Genomic DNA, 19,288 nt, shown 5'->3' with positions numbered 1-19,288 from the left:
TAGAAAAAGAATTTCCTGGAACATCCTGGTACCTAGTCAAAACCTTCTCAGATCCCTCTGTAGGAAAAAATATCTCTTCCTAAGAAGCACCTCTTCTCAGGGGTTTAATTATTATTTCACAAGCATTTGTGAACTCGCCCCTAGTAATCCACAGAAATAAGGGAAGGGGCTGTATGTCATTTGTCTCTAGTATTTCTGTAGGCAGAGCACTGTGTGCACTAAGGAAGGACTGATGAAAGTGAGTCAGGGAACGTCAGCTCTCGCTCAGATCCTGGGTCACTATAGGCCACACTGAAGCTCCCTGAGGCCTTTACAGGGGGTCTGTGATTTTGAAACTTGCTTCAAAACACTAAAATGTTATTTGCCTTTTTGATTATTCAGACTTGGATATTTGGTATACACTTTCTTGTGAATTCAAGAAGGGAAACTATCATTTCAAGGAAAACAACTGACACTTGTTGCCAATGCTTAAAATTTGAGCTTTTAAGCACAAATTAGAATTTTGCAAAATTTATATCCACCTCTGAGGTTGACAGCTTTCCAATGCTTCAAAACTTTTCTGATGAAATCCATGGTGATATTAACAAATGGGATTTTTTTGGATGTTTCATAATGAAGCCACATTCCACATTGCAACTAACTTTTCAGAAACTACCACTTATTGTTTTGGACCAAATTCTTCATATATTTCAAAATATATACCAACAGATTGAATGCAGAAGTAGATCTGGGACTCCCCTGTCTACTATTCAGGTGGACAGTAAATAGATTTGCAAACAAGGCCTGTCTTTTCACTTTTTTTTTTTTTTTGGAAAATACAGCTACTTTTCATTAAAGTATTTATGTAATGAGTTTATTTTTTTAATATATTTTTTAAAATTTCAGTTCCAATTTCTAATGTGGTAAATATCAATAGATAACTCATATAAACAAAAGGTCTTTGGAGTCCTCAGTAGTTTGTAAGTGTTTTGTAAAGGGGTTCTAAGGCCAAAAGTTTGAGAACTGCTGCTGTTCTGAAGCTAACGCCTATAACGGTGGAACCTAATCTTTGAGGGACCCTTCCCAGTGTCAGTAAAACAGATCAGAATCTAATCATGCTTCACGTCAATGCTCTACACCTAAAACTTCGTGGTGCCATTCGGGGCGGCGGTGGGGGTGGAGCCAAGTCTGCGTCTCCGGTCTCCCTGGAAACCACCTGGGGGGGGTGTCTCCTGGACCGCGTCCTCCCTGCCTCTCGCCTCTGATTGGAGCAGGTTAAGTCAGTGGGCGGTCCGCCGGGATAGAGGCGGGGCTTTACTTTCGTCCAGGGCCCACTCACGTGAACGTACTGACGTCACGCAGGGCGCCGCTGCCCTAACGCCCCGCCTTTGCATCCCCCGGCCGAGGTCCGCAGCAGCTGGGCTTTGCCCCTCAAGGGTGACGCGAGCAGTGTTCACTGGGAGCCTTGACGTCTGGTAGCCTCTGCCCCTCCTGTCCCGGCCTGGCGCTGCCCAGCGCAACCGTGTGCCGTCATGGATCTGAATTTAAACCGAACGGATTATTTACAGGTAAACCCGAGGGCACGGGGCGGGCGCCGCGGGGCGGAGCCCGGCTCCCCGAGGGGATTCCAGCCTCCCACTGACGCCTGTGGAGGGCGCCGGGAGCGGGGGCGGCGGCGGCGGCGATGAGGGGGCGGGGTGCTGCCCTCCCGTCGCCCTCCTCACGCGCAGCCCCCGCTGAACCGCGACGCGAGTCCACGCCCCCGCGGTGCTGGCGCCGGGGGGTTGAAGATGCTCCGCACGTCCACGCGATCCCACATTCCTCCCCAGGGCCCTGCTTTCCCCGCTGCAGCTGCCTGGGGGTCTCCACCTCCTGAATCTTCCCTATCCAGTCCCTTCTCCGGAGCTCCCAACGCCAGCAGCCAGATCATAATAAAAGCAACGAAAACCGTTTACTGAGCATCTAGTTTATTCTAAGAGCTTAACATCCAGAAATATTTAATCTTCTTAAAAATTCTCAAAGTAGGTAATGTAGATGAGGATCCAGGGGCTCCGAGAAGGTCATTTGCTTTGAAGCGAAAAAGGACGGAGTTCCTGTTTAAAGCAAAGGCTCTGACTGCAGGGCTGATGTTCTCTCTGTTACAGCACCCTGCCCCTCCGTAGTTCAGCCGTCGTCTTTCTCTCTCTCCTCTCCATCTCCTTTTTTGCTAAGCCTATTTTTGCTGATGGCACGAACCGTTTGCGCAGTCAGTTTCCCTGGGAGTTATGGTAGGTACTTCCCACCTTAATATTTTCCATGGCCAACTGGTCACCACATCTTGCTGGTCTTATCTCCTAAATATCTCTTGAATCTGTTCATTTTCTTCTTTTTTTTTTAATGAGGAAGATTCGCCCTGAGCTAACATCTGTGCCTGTCTTCCTCTATTTTGTATGTGGGTCTCTGCTGCAGCGTGGCCCCTGTCGAGTGGTGTAGGTCCATGCCTGGGAACCAAACCTGGCCTTGGAAGCAGAGCACACCAAACTTAAACACTAGGCCACAGAGAGGCCCCTGTCCCATTTTCTTTATCTCCGTAACCCCCAACTCAGATTCTCGTCTTCTCTGGCTTGGATGATTGAAATGGCCTCCTACTTGGGCTCCTAGCCTCCAGCTTCACCTCTCTCCAAGCCATCCTTCACATCACTTGCTAGATTGATGTTTCAAAATACAAATCTAGGGCCCGCCCGAGGCTTTTAGCAGTTAAGTGCGCGCGCTCGGCTGCTGGAGGCCCAGGGTTCGGTGGGGCACCGACGCACCACTTCTCCCGCCATGCTGAGGCTGAGTCCCACATACAGCAACTAGAAGGATGTGCAGCTATGACATACAACTATCTACTGGGGCTTTGGGGGAAAAAATAAATAAATAAATAAAATTATATTTTAAAAAAATGAGTAAATATTACTATAAAAAAACAAAATGCAAATCTAAATAGATTATTTTAAATTTAGTACTAGTCCCTGGAATATAGAATAAAATTATAGATTTATACTATATGTAAATTCTTTAATGATCTGTTTTCTCCAACTTCTCTCCTATTCTCCTCCCATAACTGTGCACCACTAATGACAGTTCCCTGCTGAACAAGCCATGCTCTTTTCATCGTCTGTACCTTTTGTAAAATAATCTTCCTGTCAGTTGGATTAGATGTCATTGCCATCAGCATGTTTGGTATTTTAGCAAAAGTTTTCTATATTGCATTTTTAATGATAACTGCAATCTGTTTCCAAAGATTTTTAATCACTTTACAGAAACTCTTTAACAATTGTATGAAGTTGTAAAAGAAGGCTTCTAGAAATTTTTTTTTGTGAAGTATGTTACAAATGTCACAATTACGTCTGACTTGACAACATAAATTTTGACAGACAAATTTTTACTGTTTTTGTTGTTTCCTATACTCTTGACTTTTGTGGCATATTTCATTAGATAAAAGTTCATCACTGATAGTTATTTCATATCACTAATTTTTGCAATAAAAAGGTAAGACTCACTGTGATCTGAAATTGCTGGTCCTTTTAATCTCTGATGTAATAATTCAAATTACGGTATATTAGAGTACATTCACTGGTGGCTGGTGTGTTTCCTTAGGTGGGAGTGACCTCTCAGAAGACTATGAAGCTACTTCCTGCCTCAAGACATAGAGCTACACAAAAGGTACTGTAGAGGTGCTGATTTCTCCACATCTCCTTAGCTCTGTGAGAGGAGGGGTTTATATTTCCTTCTTTGTGGGTAAGTTGTTCTTTTTAAAATGCTAGTGTTAAAATGGAAATGAATTTCTTTTAATATGAACAGAGGTTGGGACACTAAGGGACATTTACAAACAGTAATTTTTTTGGACATTATAATTATTGGTACAGTTAGTAAAGAGTATAAGCAAACTTGTTAAAAAACATATTCCATTTTATTGGTGATAATTTTACTTTGTGTGTACTTGTGTATTCTAGATTATGAATAAGAAAAAATATATAAAACACAATAGGATAAAGAGAAAATGCTTTTTTGAAAACTTTATCATATTTTTAAGAGTAACTATTTTGATGTTGAACTTTATATTAACAATATTGGTTAATTTTATAGAAATATTGATCCTGTGAGATAGGACAATTATAATTTGCATAAGACAATTATAATTTCTTAGAAGACTAGTAGGATATTTTAGTAGCTGCAGAATAGATACAGTATCCTGATATATTAACATTTTGTCAGGATAAATAAACAGATTTCTAATTGTCCTGTGTAGTATTCAGTCCATTAGATCAGCACTTCTGAAACTTTTCAGTCTCAGGACCCTTTTACACTCTTAAATTATTGAAGATCCCAAAGAACTTTTGCTTATGTAAGTTATATCTATCAATACGTACTGTATTAAAATTCAAACTAAGAAATGTTTAAAATATTTATTATTCTACTTTTTAAAATAAAAAAATTACGTGTTTACATAAATAACATTTTTATGAAAAATAAGTATTTTCAAAAACAAAACAATTTTTGAGAGTAGTGGCATTGTGTTACATTTTTGCAAATTCTTTAGTCTGGCATAAGCAAGGGTACCTGGATTCTCATGTCTGTTTTCTGCATGCAGTCTGCTGAGATATGTTGTTTGGGTTGAAGTATATGAGGAAAACCTAGCTTGCATGATCCGTAGTTGAAAACAGCGAGGAGTATTTAGATAGCTTTTCCGGATAATTATTGCTTTTCATATTTGATGCTATACCTATACTTGACAAGTGGTAGTTCCTAAAACATTAGGTGCAGTCTGCAATCTGAAACTGTACTGATTAGCTTTTCATACTTTGGTACATTAAAATCCATTGATCTCTTATACTTTGAATGCATCTTTTACCCACGCATGAGTTTATAGCATCCTGTGATGGTCGTTTGAGATTATTGGTTCATTTGAGTTATAGAGATGTTCCAAACGTTGATACATTTTATAATAGAATATCTAACAGATCACATTTGTTAATATCACTGCTGACCCATCAGAAACGTTAAGTATTTCGAAGCTGTCAAGCTCACAGTGGCAGATACAGGTCTTTCAAACTACTGATTTTCACTTGAAAGCTCAAACTTTGTCATTGGTAGCAGATACTGTCAGTTGTTTTCTTTTGAAATGACAAGCTCACTTCCTTCAGTTTTTAACAAACATCCACGAAATACTCAAGTGTTAATAACAATAGTTGTTGGTTGTTCTTTCATTCTTAAAAATGGCATTTCTTGAAAAGAGTGGATAGTTCAGCTCATAACTCAAACAATTTATACAAGCGCTTTTCCTCAATACTATTTCACTGCGCAGCGAAAGTGCTTTATGCATTCTTCCTGTTTTCTCACACCAAATATTAAAAAGACATGTACTCAAGTGTCGAGGTTTAATAAGATTAATAATTTATATTGCTTCATCAAGGACATTCTTACATGAAACTGGATTTTTTTTTTACTCTCAAATGGGGATGAAGATTACTGATTACTGGTATAGTTTAGTTTGGTGTCATTGTTTTGATTCTTGTCAGACACTGGTAATTTTACCCAGCATTACTTCTGTACCATCATTGCAAATATCAACCTAGTGAAAAAAGAAAATAAAGACTTACTTAGAAAAATAATTTTGACCTGGGAGATTTCCCAAAAGGTTCTCGTTGACCCCTGAAGAGTCCAGGAACCACACTTTGGGTATTCTTGTAATAGATTATTGTTTTACAAATTATTGGAGTCGTGTATTGTCAAAAAATAAAAACCTTAACTCTTCATCATGTATTTTTTTCATCAGAAAAGTCTCTGTCAATACCAAAGATCCATAAATCTCCTGAAAATGTGTGCATAATTATTCGTGAATGTTCATTGGTCTGGGGAGAAAGTTCACAGCTTTAATCAGCTGCACAAAGGGGTTTGTAATCCCTCCAGAAAAGTTAAGAATCAGTGGCCTAAGAACATGGTCTGCACGATATCAACTTTTTGATATTTGAGACTTGTTTTATATCCTAATACTTGGCCAGTTATCTAATGTTCTTGTGTGCTTGAAAAGAACATTTATACTTTAATTCTTGGGATGAGTGACTTATTTATTTATTTATACACACTCACCCCTACATATGTGTACATGTACGCGTATATGCATATGTGCAGATACAGTCATGCACTGAATAACGACGTTTCCATTAATGATGGACCACATATACGTACAAAGGTGATCCCATAAGATTAGCACCGTATAGCCTAGGTGTGTAGTAGGCTATACCATCTAGGTTCCTGAGTACCATATAACCTAGGTGTATAGTAGTCTATACCATCTAGGTTTGTGTAAATACACTCTATGCTGTTTGCACAATGACAGAATCACCTAATGACGCATTTCTCAGAACGTATTCCCATCGTTAAGTGACGTATGACTGTGTATTATACCAAAAGTAATTGTTTTTCTAATCTGTATTTTTATCTTTTGTCTTCTTGATTATCAATTTCTGAGAGAGAAGTGTTAAGATCTCCTTCTGTATTTATTTCAAAATAATCCATTGGCCACATGCTCGTAATTGTTGAAGCTGGGTGGTGGATACATGGAAATTCATTATAATATTCTGTCTACTTTTGCATATATTAAAATTTTTCCATTAAAAAGGTTTAAAATATCAGATAGGTCAGTCACAATCTTATTTGATAATCTGTTTTGAAAGTTAATCTTAAAATGTTCTTATGGGGCCGGCCCGGTGGCACAAGCAGTTAAGTGCTCACGCTCTGCTGTGGTGGCCTGGGCTTTGCCGGTTCGGATCCCAGGCGCGTAGTGACGCACTGCTTGTTAAGCCGTGCTGTGGTGGCGTCCCATATAAAGTGGAGGAAGATGGGCATGGATGTTAGCCCAGGGCCATCTTCCTCAGCAAAAAGAGGAGGATTGGCAGATGTTAGCTCAGGGCCAATCTTCCTCACACACACAAAAAAATGTTCTTATGCTCCAGTTAAGAAAATAAAATTATCTCCATGCCATTTCTGTCCCTATTGTCTTGTTCTCTTTACATTGTGGGAACAGAATATATGGCCAACTACTTCCATAACGATTCTCTATAGCCTTCTCTTTGGCCCTTTCCTATAATTCTTTGGAGGATTATTTTTTGTGGGGTTCTCTTTCCTAGATTTTATGATCTCTACTTTTAAAATCATAATTTATATATTGAAAATCTTGTTTTCCGCATATACAGTTAATAGGGCGTAAAACTGGTAATTTGAGATTCTCTTCAATCTGTTCCAGGTGGTTATTGGAGATCACGATGGGGTAGTTCTGTGCTTTGGCATGAAGAAAGGAGAAGCAGTGGTATGTATCGCTTTTTTATTCGGGGGGAAAGGATTTTCTAAAAGAGAAACACCCTACTTAATGAATAAACCTAGATTAAAAATTTTCTAAAATACAATGAAAAATGGGTTGTGAGGGAAGTAGTTGTGTGAAGTATGAGGCTGCAGGCAGCACAAGAGTCATTTGCTAGCTGATTGTAAAACACCTTTGACAGCCTAGGGAGTTTTCTTTGCTGTGTAACAAATAACCTCAAATTTAGGGGCTTAAAACAACGCACACTTATTATCTCACAGTGTCTGTGGGTCAAGAGTCCAGGCTCAAGGTCTCACCTGGCTGTGGTGTAGATGTCAGGCAGGCTCTTCCTTTCTGGAGCTCGAGGTCCTATTCCACACTCGCATGGTTGTTGGCAGAATTCAGTTCCTCGCTGTTGTAGGCCTGAAGTCCCCACCTTATTGCTGTCTGTAAGCTGGGGCCTGCTCTCAGGGTCTTGAGACCTCCATAATTCCTTGCTGTGTGATCCTCTGACAGGCCCTCTCATAAGATGGTGACCTACTTCTTCAGGCCAGCAGGAAAATCTGTCCAGTCTGCTAAGATGGAGTCTTATATAACATAATGTAACGTTATTCCATTATTCATATATCCTCCCAGATATTTTATCCTCTGTGTATAAAGTCATTGAGGAGGAAGTTAAGAGACTAATGTCAATAATAAAATGGAAAATAACCAGGAATAAATTAATGATACAAATGTTGTTTCTAATTAAATAGGGAAATATTAACTTATATATTCAGATTCTCAGTAAATTCTATAGTCCTTTATTTATACACTAAAATTTATAAAAATTATAAAGAAACCAGGAGAGATTAGTTTTAAAAAGATGATTAAACTGTAAAAACATGTCCATTGGAACCAGCTGATAATCTTGTTAAAGTGCAGATTCTCGTTCAGTAGATGTGGGGATGGGGCTGAGATTCTGCATTGTTAATGTTAGTGATGCTAATACCGCTGCTTAGTGAGCCCTACTTTGAGTTGTAAGAGTTTAGATTTTAATGATGTCATTGAAATATGTGTGGGAATAAATATTCCAAAGTTTGAAGATATTTAGTAAAAAAAACCAGAAGACCCACCAAAGTAAGTACATTTGTATCTAAAGGTGTGTCTATATAGTAGAACTATAATATTTTATAAGTTTAAAATCACAGCATTTTTTATGGTAAAGGACAACGCTTACAGTAAACTTGTGTACTTAATTTTTTCCCCAATGATCTTTGCAGACAGTGTTCAAGACTTTACCGGGGCAGAAGATTGCAAGACTGGAACTAGGAGGGGTTCTTAACACACCCCAGGAGAAAATTTTTATTGCTGCAGGATCTGAGATTAGAGGTTTCACAAAGAGAGGAAAACAGTTCCTCTCTTTTGAAACAAACCTCACTGAAAGCATTAAAGCTATGTATGTTTATTCTTTTTAATTTTTATGTATGCATTTACAGTATTTTGGATAGTGACAAACATTTGATTAAGTAGCATACGTCAATAGGTTTTCTGGGAAATAAAGTTGATTAAAGGTACTTCAGTCAGAAATTAAATTTGAACTAGAATCAATACAAAATCAATTGGTTGTTGAAATGTTTTCTTTTTAAGACTTGTATAGTATTGATACATTTATTTTTGACTTGTTGGTTCAGTTATGATTCACAATCAAGGTATAAAAGAAAAAAGTGAAAGAAATTTCCAGGTATTTATCTTCCTGTTTCTTTGCTGTCTCTGGTAGTTCTGGTTTTGAAAGTAGCATCATTTTGCTAAAAGGCTAGCCGTCCAAATTGGTGACTACCAATAGAGTATAATTTCAGATGAGTCAGGTAAGACTTTAAGTGAAAAATAGCTCCTTAATGGCTTCCTGTTATGTGAAATTTTGCAATTAAAATTTTAGTTTTTGAATCATGGGGGGCTAGAAAGTGTTTTAAAAGTTCATTTAATCCACTGTTCCTCAAACCTGCTACTGAGGAGAATCCCTTGGAAGCTTAAAACAATAGATTCCTTGTCCTACCTCATGTCTGCAGGATCAGAATTATTAGGCAGGGGTTAAAAGAAAAAAGTTCTTCATTTGAATCTGATGCAGCCAGATTGTATAAGCAGCCAGACCTTGGTTGGGAAACTACTGATTCAGTCCAGAGTGCTGTATAATGCACAGCTGTCTTGGATAATTCTGTATAATGCACAGCATGTGTCCTGATGTCTAGGCTGTAAAGCTTTGGCTTGGTGAGATTAGATAAGAATTACACAATGGTAAGTGGCAGTAATTTCAGTGGTTTAACAAGAATGTAATACTTTTGAAATGCTTTTGTAGATAGACGTGGCCAATGATAATTGTGAAATACTAAAATCAAAGTAATTAATTATTAGCATACTTCCACATTCAGAAAAGTATGTGGACAGAGGTGGGAAGGTAAGGAGTTTCCTAGCCCATAGCCTCTTTAGCTTAGTTTCTTAAATGTTTTTACTGGAGTGGCAGAGGTGGGATGGAAAGGTTCTTTACTCAATTTTTGAAAATTTATTATCTGAATCTCCACATTTATAAGGTTCCATAGGAAAACGAGGTTGTAACCTGAATATATTCAATAAGGAAACTAACCACTTACAAAACTGGTTACCATTCACACATCCTTCCCTGCTTAATACTTCCATCTCTCCCCACTCTTGTCAAGAATAGTGATTGGCAAGTAGTGCTTTGGACAGTATAATGCAAATATAATGCAGATGGATTTCAAAATGAAATTTCAAATCTTGGAAAAGCTATAGAATTTCATTAGGTTGATAAAAATGATATTAAGAAGACTACTGAAATCGTATGCAGAGCCACAGAGTGAGGCCGCCTAAGCAATAATTGAAGAAGATAAAATCAGTGAGGATCATTGTAGGATAAGGAATAATTTTAGTAGCAAAAAATTTTTAAGTAGACCTTAGAGGTGGAGAAATAGGTGAAAGCTTCAAATAAAATTACCCTCTTTATGATCACATGGCGATAGCAATCCAGAAGTGAAAGATAATACACTAGTATATGAGTTTTGTCAAAAAATTTCTTCTCCCGAAGTGAAAACTTGATTCAGTCTAAGAATTAGAACATAGTTGTGGTTATTGCCTAAATTTCGTTAGATATAATTTGAAATTAACTTTTCTTTTTTCAAGATAAAATTCTAATGAAATCATTTTTCCACTGTTTATCATTTAGTTTAAAGTAGATTCGCTTCAAATAGCCTTTTCCAGGCACCTTAGTGTGGTAGTAAGAAAGCTAAACTCTAGAGTTAAAAACTACCTGAGCAGCAGTCCACTCCATTATCTACTAGTTGTGTGCCATTGGGTGAGTTATTACATTTTATTATTCACCTGTAAAAAGGAATAATAATGTTTTCTAGTTTATATAGAGTTATGAGGATTGAGCTAATACATGTAAAGCACTTAGGACAGTGCTTGGCGCATAGTACACATTCAAAAAAAATTACTTTTTGACATATTAATTGTCTTCAGATATAGACAATTATCATTGTCTTGTCTGTTTTCAGTTTTTTTGAGCTCAGTTTTTGAGAAGTCTGACACCTTAAGATCCTCATTTTCAGCTTTCAAAATCAAGTGTTATACCAAAGGGTTAAAAATTAAGTTGAGGGTGAAGGGAAGCTATATTCTCTAAGTCTGTGATCAAATGATAGCAAACTGTATAAATAAACTTTTATTTTATCTCTGAAAAAATTCAGGAGTTTCCTATGCTTATTTTTAAAATATGTATATCTTAAATTACTTTTAATGTTCTCAGGCACATATCTGGCTCAGACCTCTTTCTCAGTGCGAGTTACATCTATAACCATTATTGTGACTGCAAAGACCAACATTATTACCTTTCTGGGGACAAAATCAATGATGTCATCTGCCTGCCAGTGGAAAGATTGCCTCGCATGACACCGGTCTTGGCCTGCCAGGACAGAGTTCTCAGAGTTTTACAGGTTGCTGTTTTTTGCATTTTTATAATTTTTCATCATTTAGGTAAATGAATATTGATGAACAATGTGTACTTGAGATAAATTACTTTATTACTACCACTTTGAATGTACTACTTAAAATTATATCTGGAAAAAAGTTTTTAATATTTTAATTGATCAACTAATTTTTTTTTTACTTGAGGCAAATGTGTTGAGATCTTTGGCAAGTTTTTAGAGAGGCATATATGGAGAAAAGATACTTCCCCCCACCCCCATGCATAATTTCTGAGCTGACACAATCAGAATAGAGTACCTTTGCTACAGAGAACCTGTGCCGGTGTTTCTTTTTCCATTGTTTTCTTTCTCCATCACTCTACCCTCTGCCAAAAAATCAAATTGAAGGAGGAAATTGGGTTGGGGAGCAGGTGTTAGGCTTTAACAAGGGATAGTTGAGATCAGGGATGTATCATTTGAGTTTTTCCAGTGTTTATGACAGTATGTGGAACAGAATAAGCACTCAGTAAGTTTTTATTGGATAAGTAAATGAGTGATAGAGGAAAAAGTCATTTTATTGTCCTTATGTCTATTAAAAACTGTGATTGGCTAAAACAACTGCTTAAGGCCATTGTTGTTAGTAATAATAGTTACAGCTATGTCTTCTTCAAAGTGACTTTCAATAAAATACACATACACACATCAGGACCCATAAAAAACGTTTAAATTTAAATAACATATAACGAGTAATTGTATCAGAAACTTAGGCTGATGATGACAGTGTAGTGAACAAAAAGTCTAGCTGTTTATTCTGTGCCACCACAGGCTCCTTGGAATTTCATAGCCAGAGGGCCATTTCTTAGCATCATCCCTTTTACAGAAGGAAAAATCCAGTGGTTCTTTGAGCTTTTTTTTTTTTGCCTATGGGGAAGTAAAGTATTGTTCAAGGTTCATTCTAGAGGCGTAAACGATTAATTTCTCCCCTAGTCTCTATACCCAAATATGAGTTGTTTGAATAAGGTTTTTAACAGGAGCTGGCTAGCATTCAATTAGAAATTGATCTGGCTGAGTTCTAGGATTCTACTTTGTTTAACAAGAGAACCATATGCTTATTTTAAAAAAAAAAAAAAATCACTAAGGATTTATGGAAAGTAAAAAGTTGACACCTTTCTTCTGTCCTGCACACTTCTATACTTCTTCCTGTCTGCCTTTTTAGGCAATTCATTGCCCCAGAGGTAGCCTTTTTTAAACAGTTTTGTATGTATTCTTTTGTGTTCATATAGTTATATGTAGGTATCTGTGAATTTTAAAGTGTTATTTTAAATAAAAGATAAAGCATATGGCTCTCTTATATGTTCTATATATATTTAAATTTTTTAGACAAAAATGGTATGATACCATATTTACTATAATTCTGCAAATTTTTTTTTCATTGAATAATTTATCATTGTTTTTTTTCCGTGTGAGTATAAGTACTTCTGCCTCATTCTTGAACAGCTTCGCAAATACTATACACTAAATGAAAGCGTTGTAAGTGGCAAAATTGAAACGACGACGAATAAAAGGATCCAGCTTGTTTTCTTACCTAAATAGCAGGTCATTCTGCCTCTCACTGGAGTGGGTTTTGGAAAAACCCAAAGGCAAAGCCAAAATTTTCCTTAGGAAGTACCTTTGGGTCTGTTTAAATGTTTGAATGTACTGTAAGTTAAAGCTCTCAAGTTAGGACAGAAGAAGCGACGTGTTTCTCGCAAGTTTTGATAGGAAAATTTACCAGTGTCAAGTTTTCAAGCCAACAAAGTATTTAAAATGAAAAGTATTGAAAGTGGAGAATATTTTAAATATTTCTTTCCTTGATCTTTACATTTTATATATATTTTATTTTAAAATGGGTTAACATGCAAAATTGGTAACAAATGCAAGTTAATATTCACGACCTAATTTTTTTCAACAGTTTTATTCTAGAGTACTTCATATGAATACTGATGTTATCTATGAGTGCCTATATTATTTTAAATGTGTGTTTTGTTTCAGTTTTAAAATGCTTATTCTCCTTCAGGGGTCTGATGTGATGTATGAAGTTGAAGTGCCTGGCCCTCCTACTGTTTTAGCACTGCACAATGGAAATGGCGGTAATCAGGATTTCATTTTTCACAGTCAAATAAGGGAGTGCATTATTTTAGTTAAGTCTAGATATTTCAGGTTTTTAATAATTTAACTGTGTATTAAGTTAAAATAGGAATAAAATGGGAAATTGTAGAAACAACATGAACTGGAATTGAGACAGTTGTCTTCTCATAACTTGCCAGTAACTAACACTAATGAGTTATTGGATTTAATTTTCAGTTTTCTCATCTTAAAATCAGATGATGAGAAGAAGTCTTATCTCTTATGGTTATAAAATTCTGTAAATATATAAGCATCCTCCCAAATTAAGTTTCTGTCTTTTTTAATATTTTTAAATGAGATTTTTACATGAAAGTCAATATATATGGAAATATTTTAATTTTAAAGAGATATTATGAGTTGTGGCATCAATATAATATGTTGACTTTAATTACAACTAGGTGATTCTGGAGAAGACCTTTTGTTTGGAACATCAGATGGAAGACTTGGGCTTATTCAGATCACTACATCCAAACCAATACATAAATGGGAAATTCGAAATGAGAAGACGAGGGGAGGTATGTTTTTGCTGTAGTTCAGATTCTGAAATTTCAATGATTATTAAATAAAATATCCTAGATTATATAGTTCATTCTGTTTTATTTATTCATAATACACGGCAGACTTAGCTTAGCAATTCATAGGGCCACCTCAGATTTATTTACTATTTGTTTATTTAGCAGGTGTATCATACTTTTGGTGTAATTTTTTTAAGTAAGAAATGCTAATAGTAGTTTGAGTTAGATACGCTTTTGTGGGCTAATGTCCATCTATAACGTCGTTCTATGCTCAAATCCATTTTTCTTTGTTTGGTGTAGGGAATTAATTGGAATTTGGGAGTACTTGGTATTAGGCAAGGAAGAAGTGCAATAGGTCAGGGAATATTCTTGTTTTCTAAGAAACTTATATACATTCTAAGGGGGATTTATATCTGACTTGGTAGGTAGTGAAATGGCTATTTATAGGTACAGCATATTTATTCATATATTCATTTATTCCTTCAACAAATACTTGCAAGGAGAGACAGAGGATAAACAAATGAATAAGATAGCCTCAGCTAGTCACCTGCAGAAAACATAACAGGGTAATAGAGTGATAGATGGCAGAGTAAAGGACGACTTTTAGACTGGGTGGTCATGGAAGGCCTCTTATAAGAGGTGATATTTGAGCTGAGATCTGATTGATAAGAAAAGGAGTTAATAATGTAAAGATTTGGGGGAAAAGAATGTTCCAGGAAGAGGGAAAAATAGGGGCAAAGGACTTGAGGCAGAGGTAAGCTTGATGCATTTGAGGAGCAGTAGGAAGACCAATGTGGCTAGATGTATTAGCATGGCATGAGATGAAGTTAGAGAGGTAGGGTAGGGCCAAATTATGTAGGTCTTTGTGAGGCTTGGAAAAGGGTTTGAATTTTAATCTAAGTGCAGTGGGAAGTCGTTGGAGAACTATAAATAGGGTTATGAGATGATCTAATTTACCAAAACAAAACAAACAAAAACACTCCATGGAGAATGGATTTTGACAGAAGCAGGTCAAAATTGGAAACATGGAGATCAGTTAGGAAGTTACAGTTGTTATAATTTATCCTGGTCTAGGCTAGAGATACCAGAAGCCTGGATTAGGCTAATGGTAGTTGGAAATGGAAAGAAGGAGAAAATTTCAGTATATATTTTGGAGATAAAGCTGATAGAATTTGCTAATGGGTTTGATATAGGAAGTGAGAAGAAAAGAAAAATCAGAGATGCAGTCTAGATTTTTGGCCTGAGCAACTGGGTGGTATCATACCTGAGATGAGGGGAGACTGGGGAAGGAGCACTATTGATGGGATGTGATAAAGAGGAGAATAAAGAATTTTGTTTGGGGCGTGGAAAGTTTGAGATGCAAATGGATGTCTAAGAGAAGATGCTGAATAGGAACTTGGATATATGAATCTTGAGCTCTGGGGAGAGGCCAGAACTAGAGATGTAAACTCAGGAGCCATTGCCATATAGATTATATTTAAAGCCTTGGAAATGGATGAATGTGGATGGGAAAGAGAAGGACACCTGATGATGCTCCAAGTTTTTTGGGTTTTTTTCCATTCTGATTTGGTATATATGTTTTCTTCATCTTTACTTGGTATATATTTGACTATATTAGTTTTATTAATAACTTATCACATGTATCATCTTTTTTAAAGGTATTTTGTGTGTTGACAGCTTTGACATTGTGGGTGATGGGGTTAAAGATTTACTTGTTGGGAGAGATGATGGAATGGTGGAAGTGTATAGTTTTGATAATGCAAATGAACCTGTTCTACGATTTGACCAGGTAAGTTTATTTTTAAAAAGACTATATGTGCTGATTAGTCATCAAATAATTATAGAGATGACTATGATGGTTTGAGTTTTAGTAAATGAAATATATTAAAATCTTACATTTGGCTTAAAATATTGCTGCTTTGATGTTATCAAAATCTTCTCTAGGCTACTCTTGTGTTTAAATAATAGACTATTGCCTTCAAGCTGAATAATAAATTACTTCTTCATTTGGTTTCTAAATATTGTATATCTAAAGTATTAAATATTTTGCCTTAGTTTCTATAATGTATAATAGATTACAGGAGTTACATGTGTGTGTTTGGGTAACATAAATGAGACCGTGTTGTTTTAAAGTAGTAAGATTTTAGGAGTAAACTTCATATTGTTAGGACAATATCAAAAATATCTTCAAGCAGAGAGGGAAAAATAGCAACTTCAGTTCTAGCCACCCAGAAATCAACCGTGTAAGAAGAAATACTAGATAAGAGTAATTTTTAGTTCACATATTTTAAATGTAATTAAGCTTGTTTATCCCAAGATAGGCAGTCACATGGAGAAGCGTTCTCGTATAAATTGAATCTTTCATTTTCATGAAGTGGTGTTCTCCAGTCCAGAGTTTCCCTATCCTGCCTCATGCAGGATGCTTTAAGGCTGGTTTTTTTTTTAAAAAAACCACAACTCATTATCAACTTTTCTTTCTTTGTCTATTTTCTTTAATAGTAGTCCCTCCCAGGCCCAACTTTAACTGAAGATCATCAAATGCAGATGTTTCGGTGCATAGATAAAGTATATTATACAGATAATATGAGGATAAAAACACCATGCAACTTAGTTTCTGGATTTATTTCATATTTGTTCATCTTATTTTGGTGTAAAAAGTCATCTTGCTAATGATGCAAATAATAGTTTAGGCTTAAAAGTGTATAATAATTCTTTGTTGATGATTTCCTGTTTTTTTCTCATCAGCCCCTGAGAAACTTTCCTCAGACCCCAAGTCTCCTCTTTGATTTCTATTCCAAACCCCAGTGATAATGTAGCATTTCCCTCTTCTGCCAGATATGGCACTAAGAGATTCTGCCTTCCAACTCTTTCTTCTAATGACAGAGGTACCGCTCTCAGATTATGCTAAGGCTGCAAATATGTACTGCCTCATCTTGGGTTCATGCCGTCACTCTTTATTGTTTTCCTAATCAGGAGAAGACCTCTTGTCTGACACAGTCAGGTGGGTGGTCGGTTACTCAAAAAAGTTAAGGAGCAAATCATAAAAAGAGAATATATGTATATATATACACACACTGTAGACATCATATTTTAACTTAAACTTATAAATATATATTCATTTGCCAATGTTTTGAAGAATGACCCAAGGTCGTCTTTTGTGAGTTTAGGTCCCCTGATTGGCATTCCATGTTGTTACTCACATAAACCGTGTCTATACTATATTGTCTAGTATCTCTTGTTTTATGGTTATATGACTGTTTTTTTAAATATAAGTTGAATTAGCTAAATCTGCCATTCTAAGACTTTTACAAAATTGTGTTTGAAGTACGTAAGATAAATGAATTTCATTAAAATGCACTGGCAAAAAACATGTAGAAATTAACAGTTTTTTGATATTTTAACTTTTTCTGAATAAATTGGGTTAAATAAGATAATTCTAAGTGAATGAAAGTGTAAAAGTTATGATTAATAGTTACTCGATACACCACTTCGAAAGTGAGCACATGTATGACTCTGTTGACTAGGTAAAACGTCCTTCTGTAAATCAAATGGTTTCTGATGTTTTGCTTTCGATAAATTGAAGGAGGACCTAATCGAGTTGTGAGATGATGTGTCATTACAAAACATTTTGGTGGTAGATTGGTTGGTGATTTTAGATATATAGCTTGAAAGATGTTTAAACAATTGAATGAACTTGCTACAACAAAATTTCTTTAATTCTCGTCAACATCTTTATGTGACTAAGGTTGATCAGTACTTTTATCTGTGAAAATGAAAAATAGGAATAGAACTGATGTTGAACCCAGTCTCACTCTAGCAATATCCAAATAATATTTATTTGTGATACATGAATAATTTGGAAGAAAAAAGTCCCATTCATCTCACAAGATACATTTCGTATAGAATTTTGCTTTTGTCAAACTTGTATATTTGTCTTATCAATTGTGTATACTAATAATTATAAAGATAGAAATTTCTAATGTTGAGAGCTTTATGATCACAGAAGATAAAAATTTCAATTTATTTTTTTGGGGGGTTGCAGAGAAGTATAAAAATTTCAAGCATATGAGTATATTATGTTAAGAAGAATGTATGTGGGGCGAGTAGAATGAAAGTAAAAGTTCAAGGAGAAAAAAGAACAAGGTAAAATTTCCAACCGTTAAATAAGGATTTGTTTCTCCATTTTTTAAGTCAAATGATTGTGTGTATAAATTTGTCCTGGTATTTAGACTTATTGGGTATGATTAAAGGATGTGACAGTTTTGTTTTAAAATGATAATATCTAAAACTTCCAGAAGTTACATTCTTTGTAACTATTTACAGTTGTGATGAAAAATCTAAAGGTCAGGTTAAAAGTATAGAGGGGGATGCATAGGTTTTTTTCAGGATTACGTTAGCGGGAACATGTACAAAAAAGTTTCAAGACTTCTCGTATATGTGCGATCCACTGGGACATTTATTAAAAATGTACCTGTGAACCTAACTTTATGCAAACTTATAATCAGACCTTTGGTACTTGAGTTTCTCGGGTAATTAACCTCAGGAACAGCTAAGATAGCCTGATTTGCAGAAGAGCTCAGAGGTTTGTCTCCTACAGGGAAGGTTAAGAGAACTAGCATTTTTACTGCTAGTGTCCATTCTCTTCACCTTCTCCTTTAAAACAGTGGTTCTTGTCATTGCCTGATAAGAATTACCTAGCAGAGTTTTTCAGACTACTGGTCAAAACCCATTAGTGGGTTGACAACACATTTTTTTTTTTAATGAGATAGATTAGATTAGAATATATCAGAGTACAACGCAAAGTGTTTAGGTTATGAGTATATGTTCATGTGTGAATGTATACCAGATTGCAATATAAAATTTATTGCTTGCTTTCCAAATAGCTTGAAAGCCACTGACCTAGAGTACTTGTTAAAATACAGATTCCTAGTTGACCAGTTGAAGTATTGCTTAAAAGACAGATAAATCCTGAACTATCTGAGAAACTTGGTTTCTGTCAATAGTAACAAATTTCCTAAAGGTTCCATATAGGCTGTCATCTTCTTTATCCATCTAAAAAACTATTTGGAGAAAACACTCAAGAGGTGGTCTGTGGAATACAGATAATATACTAAACGTACTGAGAGTTTTGCTTATGTAATTTTTTCTTTCTTGAATAATCAGTTTTTGCTCGTTAGATGACTACTGTAGCTGAGTGGTGCACACAAATAGATGACTCATTTTCAGTCTTGTTTCCCAAAATTCAAAACCTCTGGAATTTTCTGCCATTTGTGCGGGATTTTTGCCTTTCCAATCAGTGTCTGCACATCATAAGTATTCAGTATATATGTCAAGTGTCTGGGGACAGGAAG

The 19,288-nt window shown here is 35.9% G+C and overlaps 1 protein-coding gene across 2 annotated transcripts in view; it reads left to right on the top strand.

The window, feature by feature from the left end:
• Nucleotides 1-1,364: 1,364 nt before the first annotated feature.
• The window catches only part of BBS7 (Bardet-Biedl syndrome 7), a 31,800-nt gene continuing 13,876 nt past the window's right edge, over nucleotides 1,365-19,288 (top strand). Inside the window, exons 1-8 of one of the 2 annotated variants that reach the window (XM_058549993.1) lie at nucleotides 1,365-1,547; nucleotides 3,601-3,666; nucleotides 7,250-7,312; nucleotides 8,566-8,741; nucleotides 11,100-11,286; nucleotides 13,313-13,385; nucleotides 13,821-13,937; nucleotides 15,596-15,726. In XM_058549993.1, coding sequence (XP_058405976.1) covers nucleotides 1,512-1,547; nucleotides 3,601-3,666; nucleotides 7,250-7,312; nucleotides 8,566-8,741; nucleotides 11,100-11,286; nucleotides 13,313-13,385; nucleotides 13,821-13,937; nucleotides 15,596-15,726 — 849 coding nt within the window. In that variant the 5' untranslated portion in view covers nucleotides 1,365-1,511. The remainder of the gene's footprint in view (nucleotides 1,548-3,600; nucleotides 3,667-7,249; nucleotides 7,313-8,565; nucleotides 8,742-11,099; nucleotides 11,287-13,312; nucleotides 13,386-13,820; nucleotides 13,938-15,595; nucleotides 15,727-19,288) is intronic. The other variant, XM_058549992.1, reaches the window with a different exon arrangement.

Source organism: Diceros bicornis, chromosome 11 (assembly GCF_020826845.1).
Source record: "Diceros bicornis minor isolate mBicDic1 chromosome 11, mDicBic1.mat.cur, whole genome shotgun sequence".
Taxonomy (NCBI): Eukaryota; Metazoa; Chordata; class Mammalia; order Perissodactyla; family Rhinocerotidae; genus Diceros; species Diceros bicornis.
Note: the sequence above shows the minus strand (reverse complement) of the source record. Positions and strands in the feature narration are given on the sequence as shown.